The 14942-nt window shown below is 28.0% G+C and overlaps 2 protein-coding genes and 1 long non-coding RNA gene across 3 annotated transcripts; 1 reads left to right on the top strand and 2 right to left on the bottom strand.

Moving 5' to 3' along the window:
* Positions 1-405: 405 nt before the first annotated feature.
* LOC126835550 (uncharacterized) lies at positions 406-1632 on the bottom strand. The gene is made up of 3 exons (XR_007685225.1): positions 1474-1632; positions 720-897; positions 406-505 (listed from the first exon to the last, which is right to left on the bottom strand). It is a non-coding gene; the product is annotated as an uncharacterized LOC126835550 (long non-coding RNA).
* Positions 1633-4070: 2438 nt separating this feature from the next.
* LOC126839246 (uncharacterized) lies at positions 4071-5538 on the bottom strand. The gene is made up of 3 exons (XM_050574809.1): positions 5416-5538; positions 4501-4672; positions 4071-4165 (listed from the first exon to the last, which is right to left on the bottom strand). Exons 1-3 carry the CDS (start codon positions 5497-5499, stop codon positions 4071-4073), a joined length of 351 nt encoding a protein of 116 aa, XP_050430766.1. The 5' UTR covers positions 5500-5538.
* A 5478-nt stretch (positions 5539-11016) lies between these two features.
* Positions 11017-13712, top strand: LOC126835184 (uncharacterized). The gene is made up of 6 exons (XM_050567589.1): positions 11017-11136; positions 11273-11317; positions 12075-12104; positions 12166-12198; positions 12995-13019; positions 13505-13712. The coding sequence occupies exons 1-6, from the start codon at positions 11073-11075 to the stop codon at positions 13638-13640; spliced, it is 333 nt and encodes a 110-aa protein (XP_050423546.1). The 5' UTR covers positions 11017-11072; the 3' UTR covers positions 13641-13712.
* Positions 13713-14942: the final 1230 nt, after the last annotated feature.

The following is a 14942-nucleotide window of genomic DNA, read 5'->3' as shown; positions in this document are numbered from 1 at the left end:
CACAGGGGTAAAGATTTTAAACTTCTGTATCAATAAAGTACCTATTTTTTTTTCTAATCTATAGTTTCTTTTCCTGTACTTGTCTATTCCTAGTTCTTACATAGTTTCCACAGTGTCACGACCCATTCGAACGTCTGTTTGTTCATTAATTAGGTACCTTATAGTGTGGAGAATTTCCTTTTTAATGCACACAGTTTCATAACTCCAATTTGAAAAACCTGGCTTAAATTTAAATTAAACGGTACACTCTCAATAGGAACATTACCCTCGTTGAACATTATATTTAAATAAATAAATACATTTAAATAACTGTATGTTTAAAACACATTTAATTTAGTTGAAAATTAACGTTTATAAATTTAACAAAAATTTTAATAAATTTCATTTCAATTTTTTTTTTAAACTATTGCTTGCTCTATAAGACATGTGTATGCTTGTACTGATGTTGGGAGTCTTCGGCAGATTTCTATTATAAGTTCATTAAAATCGTTTTGATTTATAATTTCTGAAACAAAAACAATAAAACTTAATTAAGATCAATTTATATATAAACTGTTAGAATACAAACAGCAGTTATACACCGCACAATACTGACTAAAAAATGTTAAATGCGAGCAATTTTTGCAACAACACTACCATTTCTGTTTTACGTTAACTCCATATAAAAGGTTTCTTGACATTTATTATTAAATGATAAATTAAGTAAAATTAATGTTTACTTGAATATGGCACATTGACACCAAAACATTGCTGTGCCACAAGCAGCGCAGTATCTCTGGTGTTTGTGAGATAACCCACATAATCTAAAAACTGGCTCAGTGTAATCAAATATTGAACTGCATTAGTATGCTGAGCATTGATGTGTTGTAAAATCCTTAGGTAAACGCGATCTAGCGTCTGAAATTTAATTACACTGTCATCATACAAAACTGATAATGCAATTTAAATTCGTTTAAACTAGAGATCAACATAAACCGAACAATCATCAACGTGTGATACAAGCCAGAGATTTGCACGATTCCAATAAATGTGCATTTAAATCAAATTCATGAATAAAAATAAAGTTTTTTCATTATTCTTTGAACCAAGATTAACTTAACTTTTTACCCATGAACTTATTTCAATATTATCCACAATTAAATTAGTTATTTACTAAAAAAAAAAAAATGTATACGGCCAAAACACATTCATGATTGAGGTTTACAAACAAGAGTCGGGTGAAATTCCGGACAAATAAAAAAAATATATATCTCCAAAATGAAACAAATACATTTTACAGAATCCGACCAATTGATTTAAATGAAATACACACCCTTACAATAAAATGAAATGTTAAATTATAATTGTCAATGATAAAAATTAGGATTTAATGTTGAGTAGAGAAAATTACTTTAACAAAAAAAAAAATGTTGGCCAATGTAATAGAATTACACAATTAAGTATGCATTCTCAGAGAAAATATAAAAAAATTACTTGATTCATGAGTAACTGGGTGTCTTCATTTGGAGGACCCACAACAGGGTTTACAATAAAAACAGAAACGATTAAGAAAATAATGAATTTTAAGTACATTTTATCTACTACTTTAGCTACAACAAATTAATGTAGAACTCAGAAATCACACGAATAGTTTTTTCCCTCTACAAATCCTAGTTTTATAGAGAATGAAAAGCCCAAGTATAAATAACAAATAAGTTTTTCCTTATTTGGATTGCTTAAAATGTTTATGTTGTGGTTATTGTGTACGTTTTAATATAAATTATATGTTTTCGTATTCTAATACATTTTTTAAAAGCGCAAGACAAATAAATATTACAACTTGAGTATTTTGAATACGTTTCCGTGTTAGTCAACAAATTTCACATCAAACCATATTTTTTCTTATTTCCATAAATTGACTTAAAAGCTCAAGACAAATAAAAAAAACAATCCTCGTGTTTAGAATTCGTTTCCGTGTTCGAAAACAAACATCACATCAAACACATCTTTCCTTTCTTGTTTCAATAAGTTTTAAAAGCACAACAAAAATAAATATTACAGCTTAGGTATGTGTTTTGAGTATGTTTCCGTGTTAGACAACAAATAACCCATCAAACTATATGTTTTCTTATTTCACTAAATTATTTTAAAAGCCCAAGACAAATAAATAACACAACTTATTTGTTTTAAATACGTTTCCGTGTTAGAAAACAAACATCATCTTAAACCATATTATTCTTACTTAAAGAAATTGTTTTAAAAGCCCAAGAAAAATAAATAACACAACCTATTTGTTTTAAATACGTTTCCGTGTTAGAAATCAAACATCATCTTAAACCATATTATTCTTACTTAAAGAAATTGTTTTAAAAGCACAACAAATATAAGTATTACAGTAAATGTGTTTTCAATATGTTTCCGTGTTAGACAACAAATAACCCATCAAACTATATGTTTTCTCATTTCACTAAATTATTTTAAAAGCCCAAGACAAATAAATAACACAACCTATTTGTTTTAAATACGTTTCCGTGTTAGAAATCAAACATCACATCAAATCATATACTTCTTTATTTCAATAAATTGTATTAAAAACAGAACACACATAAATAATACAGTAATGTGTTTTGAATTTGTTTCCGTGTTAGAAAACGAACATCACATCATACCATATTTGTTTTTACTTAAATAAATTGTTTTAAAAGCACAAGACAAATAAATAAAATAGCTTATTTGTTTTAAATACGTTTCCGTGATAGAAATCAAACATCATATAAAATCGTATATTTCCTCATTTCAATATGTTTTAAACGCATAAGACAAATAATGAATAACACAATTTTTTTGTAATATGTTAGAAAACAAATTTAATCTTATTAAAAAAAATAATAACAATGGCAAAACGTCATAATATTTCCTAAAAGGTTTCAAATGAATATATGGAAAAACCCAGTACAATGGGGTTGGTGCATAGTGGTAACGGAACAAATTGGGATTGGATAGGGTGGTCACTGTTAGAGTAACACATATAATAAAAGTTCTGTTTAAACGATAACTGTTTAGGCAAAAAAATTCTCAAAATATTCATATTTTCAGAAAAAATGAGTGTCTTACGCTAGTTGGTTTAGTAACATTTGATAACGGTTTATATACAGGGTGATCCATTTAATGTAAGACACTCATTTTCTGAGAGAATATCAATATATTGAAAATCAATTTTTCCCTGTACTTGTAGGTACATACTTTACTGTATTTATCAATACAAAATGTTTACCTTCGTCCCTTATACGTAATAGGAGTATGGACTCTGTTTATTCAAATGGGAAAATATGTTTTCAGTTTCATAAATAAGGAGAAAAACAATTTTAAAAAATGTCAGCGTTTGAATTTTTAATTTGCATCAGCCTGTTCGTTTATTTTTACTTTGCTTGGTCGGATCGATTATTTCTCACAAATTCAAACTCAGTTTCATAACTACCGTTTGACGCTTTTTGTTAAAAGGGCATATGTTACATTTTTTGTTAAATTTTTTTGCAACATTCAACTAGTATAAACTGGAATCGAATATTTTTACAATATCGAAATTTGGTATAAATGTCGAGTGCCATGCACGTCATAATGCACATAAAAAAGAAATGATTTACAAAGCTACCACATTTTGAAAGTTATGCAGTTTTTTTTTAATTTCCCAAAAGTTCACCTGTTGAAACATGTGGCCTTTTTACAAAAAGCGATTCAGTTAACATCCCAACTAAGTACACAAACTTAGGGACTTTGGTATAGGAGAGTCCTTCGTCAGCTCATAAGGAATAGATATAACATTGGGAGTTGCTAGGGCTGGGAATATATTACCTTTATTGTTTGTAAAATATGATTTAGGACATTTTTTTGGAGATTTCTAAGCGAGCCCGGATCAACACCTATTATCAGCCGATTATATTCTGTGTCAAATTGTCGTTATTTAACTTGTACTGTACTCATTACCCTTGTTGGACGTTATACTCAAATAAATAAATGCACTTAAACAATTGTATGTTTTAAACACGTTTAATTTTGTTAGAAATTAACATTTGTCAATTTTACAAAACATTCTATATACGGCTAGCGAAATCTTGTACTGAAACATACTTGAGATGGCTGCAGAGGTTTATAACTAGATAATAAAAGTCATTATATTTAATATTTTCTGAAACAAAAAAAAAAACGATCAACTTGTATACATTTTTAGTGTACAAACAGCAGTTATACACTGCGCAACTGACAACAAAATGTCAGTTAAAATAGTTTAAGGAAGATATGAAGTTCCTTTCAAAATAAATCTTGTGGTCATTTTATAATAGATATTTTTGTTTTCAGTTGAACATGATTGTGGCTTAAACGGTGAGTAAAAACGGGATATTCCACATTGTAACTCAACAGTTATGTCTAAAATTGCAATTATTTCTAAAAACTTAATTACTTTGCATAGAAGCTAAGAAAAAAATATTATTGAACGATAAGAGAAGTATAATTTGTGCTTACGTAAAAATGGCGTTCCAGAGCCCTTGTAGTAAGCATCAACCACTTTCATTGCATCAGTTCTGCTTATACCTCTGTTATCAGCCACATTCAGCAAAAACTGTTCCAATGTAATGTAACTATCACTACTTCTTCTGAGACCTCTTAAAATCTTTTGAAAAGCGTCATTTAGAGCCTGAAATTTAGTTAAACATTGATATCATTAAACATCGTTACATAAAAAACTGGCAGTACAATTTAAATTCATTCAGGGATCAACACAAACCGGACAATCATCAACGTGATACAAGCCAGAGATCTGCACAATTCCAATAAATGTATATTTAAATAAAATTCACGAACAAAAATAAAGTTTTTCCAAAATTGATTTCATCAAGATTAACTTTTTACCCATGAACTAAATTTGATATTGTCCACAATTAAATTAGCTATTTACTTTAAAAAAAAATAGATTTGTATGACTCATTCATGATTGAGGATTAAGAAAAAGAGTTGGATGAAATTCCGGACAAATATAATGTACAGAATTGATTTGAATGAATTACATACACGTACAGTTATAAGAAATATTAATTTAAAAAATTATTAATAAACAAAATAATTAGGATTTAATGTTAAGTAGAGAAAATCACTAACTGAATAAACAATTTTTTTTTAAGATATTACACTATTCACAAACCATAAACAAAAGGAACAACTTTTGTACATAAATAACTTTATTTATGGGAAATGTTTTTTAATTTGAAGTATTTGTATACTAGAGCACCTGATTATTAGCTATACTACCAATACATTAACAAAAACCTATTCGTTGAATAACATACGTCTAAAAGTCATTCAAAAGTAAAATTTTGACAAATTTATTAGAGATACCTAATTAAGTATTCAGTGTCTGAGAAAATATAGAAAAAAAATTACTTGGTTCGTGGCCACATCAGGACCCACAACAGGGTTTACAATAAAAACAGAAACGATTAAGAAAATAATGAATTTTAAGTACATTTAATCTACTACTTTAGCTACAACAAATTAATGTAGAACTCAGAAATCACACGAATAGTTTTTTCTCTCTACAAATCCTAGTTTTATAGAGAATGGAAAAGCCCAAGTATAAATAACAAATACATTTTTCCAAATAAGATTGCTTAAAACGTTTATGTTGTGGTTATTGTGTACATTTTAATATAAATTATACGTTTTCGTATTTCAATGGATTTTTTAAAAGCGCAAGACAAACAAATATTACAACTTGATTATTTTGAATACGTTTCCGTGTTAGTCAACAAATATCACATCAAACCATATTTTTTCTTATTTCCATAAATTGACTTAAAAGCTCAAGACAAATAAAAAAAACAATTCTCGGGTTTAGAATTCGTTTCCGTGTTCGAAAACAAACATCACATCAAACACATCTTTCCTTTCTTATTTCCATAAGTTTTAAAAGCACAACAAATATAAGTATTACAGTATATGTGTTTTCAATATGTTTCCGTGTTAGACAACAAATAACCCATCAAACTATATGTTTTCTCATTTCACTAAATTATTTTAAAAGCCCAAGACAAATAAATAACACAACTTATTTGTTTTAAATACGTTTCCGTGTTAGAAATCAAACATCATCTTAAACCATATTATTCTTACTTAAAGAAATTGTTTTAAAAGCACAACAAACATAAGTATTACAGTAAATGTGTTTTCAATATGTTTCCGTGTTAGACAACAAATAACCCATCAAACTATATGTTTTCTCATTTCACTAAATTATTTTAAAAGCCCAAGACAAATAAATAACACAACCTATTTGTTTTAAATACGTTTCCGTGTTAGAAATCAAACATCACATCAAATCATATACTTCTTTATTTCAATAAATTGTATTAAAAACAGAACACACATAAATAATACAGTAATGTGTTTTGAATATGTTTCCGTGTTAGAAAACGAACATCACATCATACCATATTTGTTTTTACTTAAATAAATTGTTTTAAAAGCACAAGACAAATAAATAAAATAGCTTATTTGTTTTAAATACGTTTCCGTGATAGAAATCAAACATCATATAAAATCGTATATTTCCTCATTTCAATATGTTTTAAACGCATAAGACAAATAATGAATAACACAATTTTTTTGTAATATGTTAGAAAACAAATTTAATCTTATTAAAAAAAATAATAACAATGGCAAAACGTCATAATATTTCCTAAAAGGTTTCAAATGAATATATGGAAAAACCCAGTACAATGGGGTTGGTGCATAGTGGTAACGGAACAAATTGGGATTGGATAGGGTGGTCACTGTTAGAGTAACACATATAATAAAAGTTCTGTTTAAACGATAACTGTTTAGGCAAAAAAATTCTCAAAATATTCATATTTTCAGAAAAAATGAGTGTCTTACGCTAGTTGGTTTAGTAACATTTGATAACGGTTTATATACAGGGTGATCCATTTAATGTAAGACACTCATTTTCTGAGAGAATATCAATATATTGAAAATCAATTTTTCCCTGTACTTGTAGGTACATACTTTACTGTATTTATCAATACAAAATGTTTACCTTCGTCCCTTATACGTAATAGGAGTATGGACTCTGTTTATTCAAATGGGAAAATATGTTTTCAGTTTCATAAATAAGGAGAAAAACAATTTTAAAAAATGTCAGCGTTTGAATTTTTAATTTGCATCAGCCTGTTCGTTTATTTTTACTTTGCTTGGTCGGATCGATTATTTCTCACAAATTCAAACTCAGTTTCATAACTACCGTTTGACGCTTTTTGTTAAAAGGGCATATGTTACATTTTTTGTTAAATTTTTTTGCAACATTCAACTAGTATAAACTGGAATCGAATATTTTTACAATATCGAAATTTGGTATAAATGTCGAGTGCCATGCACGTCATAATGCACATAAAAAAGAAATGATTTACAAAGCTACCACATTTTGAAAGTTATGCAGTTTTTTTTTAATTTCCCAAAAGTTCACCTGTTGAAACATGTGGCCTTTTTACAAAAAGCGATTCAGTTAACATCCCAACTAAGTACACAAACTTAGGGACTTTGGTATAGGAGAGTCCTTCGTCAGCTCATAAGGAATAGATATAACATTGGGAGTTGCTAGGGCTGGGAATATATTACCTTTATTGTTTGTAAAATATGATTTAGGACATTTTTTTGGAGATTTCTAAGCGAGCCCGGATCAACACCTATTATCAGCCGATTATATTCTGTGTCAAATTGTCGTTATTTAACTTGTACTGTACTCATTACCCTTGTTGCACGTTATACTCAAATAAATAAATGCACTTAAACAATTGTATGTTTTAAACACGTTTAATTTTGTTAGAAATTAACATTTGTCAATTTTACAAAACATTCTATATATGGCTAGCGAAATCTTGTACTATCAATTTTGAATACGTTTCCGTGTTAGTCAACAAATATCACATCAAACCATATTTTTTCTTATTTCCATAAATTGACTTAAAAGCTCAAGACAAATAAAAAAAACAATTCTCGGGTTTAGAATTCGTTTCCGTGTTCGAAAACAAACATCACATCAAACACATCTTTCCTTTCTTATTTCCATAAGTTTTAAAAGCACAACAAATATAAGTATTACAGTATATGTGTTTTCAATATGTTTCCATGTTAGACAACAAATAACCCATCAAACTATATGTTTTCTCATTTCACTAAATTATTTTAAAAGCCCAAGACAAATAAATAACACAACTTATTTGTTTTAAATACGTTTCCGCGTTAGAAAACAAACATCACATCAAACCATACATTTCCTTATTTTAATCCATTTTTGAATAAAAACTAGACAAATAAGTAACACAGCCCTTGTAGATAGAATTCGTTTCCGTGTTGGAAAACATACATCATATCAAACCATATATTTTCTCACTTAAATATATCACAATATAATACAATAATATATTATTATATGTTCCTAAATATAGGCAACACAATGTACATTTTCAGCAGATAAGCGAAATTCAATTATTCGACAAAAAAACGCATACCAATTTAGTTAGATAAATGCGTCTCGCCGTTTTACTAAACGTCACTTGTCTCCCCAAAAAACAGTGTATTGTGTAGGTACGTTTGGAAAAAAAAGGGTTTTAATACAATTATTAGGAAATCCCATTTTTCAAATTATGTTTTGTAAATTATACCTCCAAGATGGCAAGAATTATATTGTGCTGATCCGCTGAACTGTACATTGTGTTGCCTATATATAGTAATATAGTAGAATATTATGTTGTGTTGTATTGTTACATTATTTTAAATATAATATATGTAATTTTTTTTTTGGGATAAAAATAAATACTGAACTTTAGAGGTTTACTGTGACAGTTTTTGATAGACACTCCATTCTAAAATATATTTAGATTTATTTAGAAATATATTTATGCGCTTTTAAAAAAATGTATTGAAATACGAAAACGTATATTTTATAATAAAATACACACAATAACCACAACATAAATATTTTAAGCAATCTTATTTGGGAAAATTTATTTATTATTTATATATACTTGGGCTTTTCATTCTTTATAAAACTGGGATTTGTAGAGAAAATAATCTACTCGTATGGGTTTTGAGTTGTACATTAATTTGTTGTAGCTAAAGTAATAGATAAAATGCACCTAAAATTAACTGTTTTCTTAATATTTTCTGGTTTGATTATAAATCCTGCTGTGGGTCCTCCATATAAAGCAGAGACGGCCATGAACCATGTTATTCTTCTACAATTATTGTAAAATCAGGGTTCTAGTGTACGAGCAAATAAATAGTTCTAACAATTAAGTACATTAAATACAAAACGTAATGCTTTTAAAAACACTTATTTTCGAGAAAAAAAACAATAATAATTCTGTATTAGTAAATTTGTAATGTATAATGTTAAAACTTAAAAATGCATGATACCTACAGTTCTTTGTTATTAATTTAGTTGGCAACAGTTGTTGTGAAAAACAACATGTTTTCGATAAGTAAAAAATAAAACTATACATGGTTATACATAAATGGCGGTAAAACACTGTACATGATAATGTAAGAAAATAAATCATTGGATTTTGTGTAAACATAAGATTGAAATCAAATATAAAACGCAAGTTGAGTGCATAAAATATTAATAATTAAATATATAAGGGGTTGTTCAGGGGGGGGGAGGGATTTTTGTTTCTTGTAGGTATAATAAAATTGTTATTAATTATTATCATATTATTAATGATAATTTATCTTAAAGATGAATTAATAATTACAATTAATTACACGCACTTATAAACTAAACATTCTCATAATTTACAATAACATATGTATATAAACTTGAGCCAAGGGGGGCGATTGCCTCATCGCCCCCTCCATCTCAAACCCCCCAATGGGGTTTTTTGGGGGGGGGGGGGTTCCGACATTTAAGACAATCCCGTACAACAAATTTCCCTCCATCTCTCTCTGTCTTCTGCTACTTCCCTACAGTGGATCTACTGCTTTAACGACTCTCTCACCCACCACTGGGTTAAGAAGCATAAATATTATATTAGTATGTTATGTGATGATATTATAGCTATACTGAAATAATTTTAATGAAATCTTGATTTCGACCAAAAACAAAACTATATATTTTTTTTTTGTATTGTGTTAAATTTTAAAGATTTTTCATTTGTTTACATAGCTATAGGGATTTCAGAAAAATGCTTTGAACACTTAAGTACACAAAAGACAAAACGAATTATGAAAACAACTTGTTTTTGCCGAAGAATAATAATAATATTGAAACTTTACGATACCAACATATACATTTGTCATTTGTTACATTGCAACGGTCCTTGTGGAATAGTCGAATACATACGATTTTGTTTAACACTAATAAGCTCTTTATGTAGCTAAATCTATTCGGGTGGAATAAAATTATATTGTAATAATATTATAGAAATTTAAATATAATTATAAAAATATAAACTTTGTATGAGGTTAAATGGTGGTTTAATTAGTTAAAAGAACAGTCCAATTAGTTTCAAATTTGTATGGTATTATATTTTTAAGATAAAGTAAGTAGACAATTAAAGTACAAAAATAACCAAAACAATAAAATAACCGAAACAATTTCCCAAACCCCAGAAGGGGTGGTAACTATTTTGTCTAAATTTATCATTTTCGAGCAAAATTTTAGAACACAAGGTCTGAAAATTAGGCTGAAGGTAGATCTAGCGCGGGGTTAAAAAAATATATGGGATTTTTTTTAGCTGAATCAACAGTGAACAATTTTTATTCAATTTGAACGCTTTACAACATGTTTTTCGTCTTTCTGGCATACTCTCTGCAAATTAATAACTGAGGGCCCTCCCAAATCTATGGCACACATTACATATTTTGTGTTGGTAAATTTTAAATTATTGTTGTTTACTCTGTATGATCAGGTGTAGTTTTTATATTTTTGCTAACGGCTCGATATAGGTAACTCGATCTTCATTCGTTAGATTCCCTCACAATCCTACAGTTGTTCTTAACGTTTAATATTCTCTTTACCGCAGTATACTCTCATTCGCTTTATAATGGCAACTATCAGGTGCTTCTTTATTGTTTTATCCGTCTGTGTTGTTTGTTCGTTTGCAGATGGTATGTATAATTTAAGTTTTTATACTACAAACCTAGATATAAATACAGATATATATATATATATATATATCCTATGATTTATCTAACCAGCTATCATATTTTCACAATACATTTATTGTTAATTTTGTTTTTTTAGATAGATTCAAAAAACATGACTTACTTCTCTTACCAATGGCGGATGGTAATTATAATTATGTTTACCTTAAGTATACATACTCACAATATTATGTGGATGTTATTTTTATTATAATAATAATCACAAGTGAACATAAGACTGGATTTTTGTTGGGGTATATATGTATAATATAGTACATGTAATTTATTATAATTTTTGGGCCGACTGGAGACTCTGCCCAACTTTAACCCAAACTAAAAGGGCTAAGCCTTTATTGTCTATCCTTAAGTCCGCCTATGATTAGCCAGCTACTTGGTAGTGGCGTGTAACTAAGCAAAACAAATTAATAATCATTTTTTTTTTTAAATATGCTTTTCTAACTTTAAACTTTATTCTTAAATGTCTTGATTCCCAAGTCTAATTTAAAGTTGAGGTTATAAAATAGTTTGAGTTCAGAACCAAAACAAAATTAATGAGATAAAATGTTCCTTACTAAGTTGAGTGTTCATAATTGCTTAAATTTTAAGAAAATTTACTTAAAACCCAAATACGACTTTTAAATTATGTACAATATATTTTTTAAGTTCTATAATTGCATTAAAAAAAGAAAAATAATTAATTGTATTGTTCATATTTCAATATATTAATAAGATAAATTAAATGCTGCTCCATTATATTGAAATGTGCTGAATAGGAGCTGAAGGAGATTTTGATAAAAATAAAAATGTATTTAAAAATTGATAGATTATCAATTACTTTACACTAATGTATTCCAAACTTGACTAAGGCATTCATTTTAAAGTAATATTTTGTTTTATTCAAGTGCTCGGCGGTTTGAAGTTTGTAGCTGAAGGTAAAAGTATAATAAAATGGGTTCTAAGACAAAATGTTATTTTATAATATTTTCCTTGCAGATGGTAAAAGTCCGTTGCATAGTGATAGATCAAGTAAATATGAATTTTTTAAATCAAGTTTTAGGTAAAATTTTATAATTACTTTCATTGCAGGTGAACATCCAGGTACCAAGGGTACCCACATGGACAGGGGGCGGGGAACTTCCCTCCTTGGTTTTCTGAAAATTAAAATAAATGTGTACCCCCCAGAATTTTTACCTGCGGGCTCTCCCTTGATCCAGATTATACTAATCTAGACATAATGAAATTTTTTAATTTAGATTTTTTAATCTATGACAGTAACAAACATAGACTTGCTAAATGAACAAATCGGTCCAGCGTTTTTGTCCTTATAATTTTTAAGCACAATTTCGTCATAACTAGTGTTTGTTATATTATTTAAAAAATAGTTTTTATACGTTTAACAGGCCGAATGTGCTGATATTTTGGCTTAGTTTTTCGAGGGCAATATTTTGTTTCATATAATTTTAAATAATTGTTCAAATTTTTTTTTACTGTTTTATCAACTATATTTTATTTAAGTATTTTAAATTCTAAAAAAGCCAGACAAGTGGTGTCCAGTCATAGTGGAAACGGGGAAGTCACAGGTTTAAAGAAATTATTATCACCTAAAGTGATAAAAGCACTAAGAAACACGGCCACTTAGTTTAATACTTTCTTATTGTACACATTTTTATTTAATAAACTAAGTTACAATTTTCTTAACCTTATTAGTATAAACGGGGAGTGGGGAAGTGTCCATTATTTGCTACACTTATGACAAAACATTTCGACACAGATATTTTATTATAATGTAAAATATTTTATAAACAACTTTTCTGCTTTACAGGTTCAATGCTTATTATAAAAAAAGAGTGAGTATTCATATTTCTATCGACGTTTTACTAGGAAAAACATTTTCAACTTATTTTTTACAATGTCAAAACCAGTTGAGTTCAGTAACGGCGCCAAAACTTTTGCATTAGGTGGGCCAGGCCGAGGCCAAAATTTTTTAAAAGGGGAAGGGCACAATTTGAACTGGTCATTATCTGTGGTGGATGTGCCCCACTTCCCCCTCACCCAAATCACACAGAATATAGGCACAACATTAACTAAATAATAAAAAGTACATAAAAATGTTAGCCAATCCAAATATCCAGTATCTCTTATAGGAAATTAAATTTTTATTTTGTGATGCTTTAGCTTGGATATTTTTTTTTTTTTGATAGTGTCTTCTTATTAACGTATTACAATATAATTAACTACAATCAAGAGCAATTGACTTCTTTCATTTTTTAAAAAATACTTGGGCTATTGCATAGAATATTAAAAAATAAAGCTATAACTATTTTATTTTTAGTTCTCCTGCATACAATGATGTTATGAAAAAAATTGACGAAAACGAAGCGTTACCACACGGTGATAAGTTCTCATTCATTTATACGTTTGACGTACAAGATTGGCGCTTTGGAACTATAAACGTTGAAGATAATTGATATTTCCTGAATAAAAAAAAAATAAACATTATACAGTTTTTTATTTTAAATACACATAAAATTATAATAGTTTCATTTAAAAAACAATATAATGTCATAATAACACAATAAAAATATTTTAATATAAATATATGATAATGTGTTTTTCGTGCGTAATTGACCTTAAAAACTTATTTAGAGCTATTGTCAAGTACAACATATATCTTAGACAAATTTTTTGAACTTACATTTGTTTTTATTTAGGTCTAGAGCAATTATTAGTAATATTCAGTCTAATCGACCAAATCAACTTGTTTCGCATTTTACCCTAGTCCCAAAATCTACCTGGAGAACTTACAGATTTACATTGATTTGAATAGTTTAAACTATTACTTGACTTTATTTTATATTTTCCAAATAGACAATAAGCACACATAAAAAACAATACCTTTATTATATAATTTTAGTTCTAATAAACATGTTTAAGATCCACTCTTTGGCATAAAAGCACAAACAATATTTACTTATATATGGCAAATAATATAACTCTTTTTATATCTTTTAATTAACTCATAATTAAGACAAAATATTGCGGCTATTGCCAAATAAAACATAAGTCCTAGATCAATTTCCTAAAACGTCCTAACTCGACAATACCATCACTCAGTCGTAAAGTATTTTGTGGGCTGCAATTTGTTTGATAACAATAATAAATAATAATTGTACAAAACTTATCAATTTATGACTTACTCACTTACAACCATAGTTGTTTTCATTATATTAGAGTATCAATGTTATTATTTAGTGTCTATTTTTTTACTATGTGCAATATAAGATTTCCCAGGACATAGTTATGACACTGGGCGACAGTTGATTTATAGATATCAGATTTTGCCCGAATTGTTATTTACACTTTATCAAACATAACGAACTGCCCGATTATTGTTTCTAGTTTTAACTAAAACTCTATCTCAGACTTAAACAGCTTGTGCATAGTATTTTAGTTTTCTTAAATATGTTAATTGTTAGCATGCAAAAATGTTATTATTTCCACAGAACTGTAACTTTGTATTTTAGTTGATGTGTTTTTGTTTATTGGTTTGTATTTTGGACATTTTGTTTTTCTTTTTAGTCTAGTAGTTAAGCTAAAGCTATCAGAACGTTACACGTCTGGTTTTTTTAAACCTGCGTATTTGTACATAAGTAACCTACATAATTTTCTAGTTAGTTAATATCAAAATATGTTATTATTTTAACAATATACGGGCACGATATTTTATCAATCTCAATCTATCCCAAAAAAGGTTCATCCTTACGCCAAAT

Source organism: Adelges cooleyi, unplaced genomic scaffold, assembly GCF_023614345.1.
Source record: "Adelges cooleyi isolate 19-005CV unplaced genomic scaffold, UGA_ACOO_1.1 ACOO_flye_CR_arks_rails_tigmint_CR_PRNA_0, whole genome shotgun sequence".
Taxonomy (NCBI): domain Eukaryota; kingdom Metazoa; phylum Arthropoda; class Insecta; order Hemiptera; family Adelgidae; genus Adelges; species Adelges cooleyi.
This window is presented reverse-complemented; position numbering and strand designations above follow the sequence as displayed.

Bases quoted from the DNA above. Each gene is read 5' to 3' on its own strand.
- LOC126839246 (XM_050574809.1), bottom strand. From the start codon at position 5,499: ATGTACTTAAAATTCATTATTTTCTTAATCGTTTCTGTTTTTATTGTA. The intron at 4,673-5,415 runs GTAATTTTTTTT...ACTAAATTTCAG, and splicing joins CTGATGTGGCCACGAACCAA to GCTCTAAATGACGCTTTTCA. The intron at 4,166-4,500 runs GTAAGCACAAAT...TTTTTGTTTCAG, and splicing joins CTCTGGAACGCCATTTTTAC to AAAATATTAAATATAATGAC.
- LOC126835184 (XM_050567589.1), top strand. From the start codon at position 11,073: ATGGCAACTATCAGGTGCTTCTTTATTGTTTTATCCGTCTGTGTTGTT. The intron at 11,137-11,272 runs GTATGTATAATT...TTGTTTTTTTAG, and splicing joins TGTTTGTTCGTTTGCAGATG to ATAGATTCAAAAAACATGAC. The intron at 11,318-12,074 runs GTAATTATAATT...GTTTTATTCAAG, and splicing joins TCTCTTACCAATGGCGGATG to TGCTCGGCGGTTTGAAGTTT.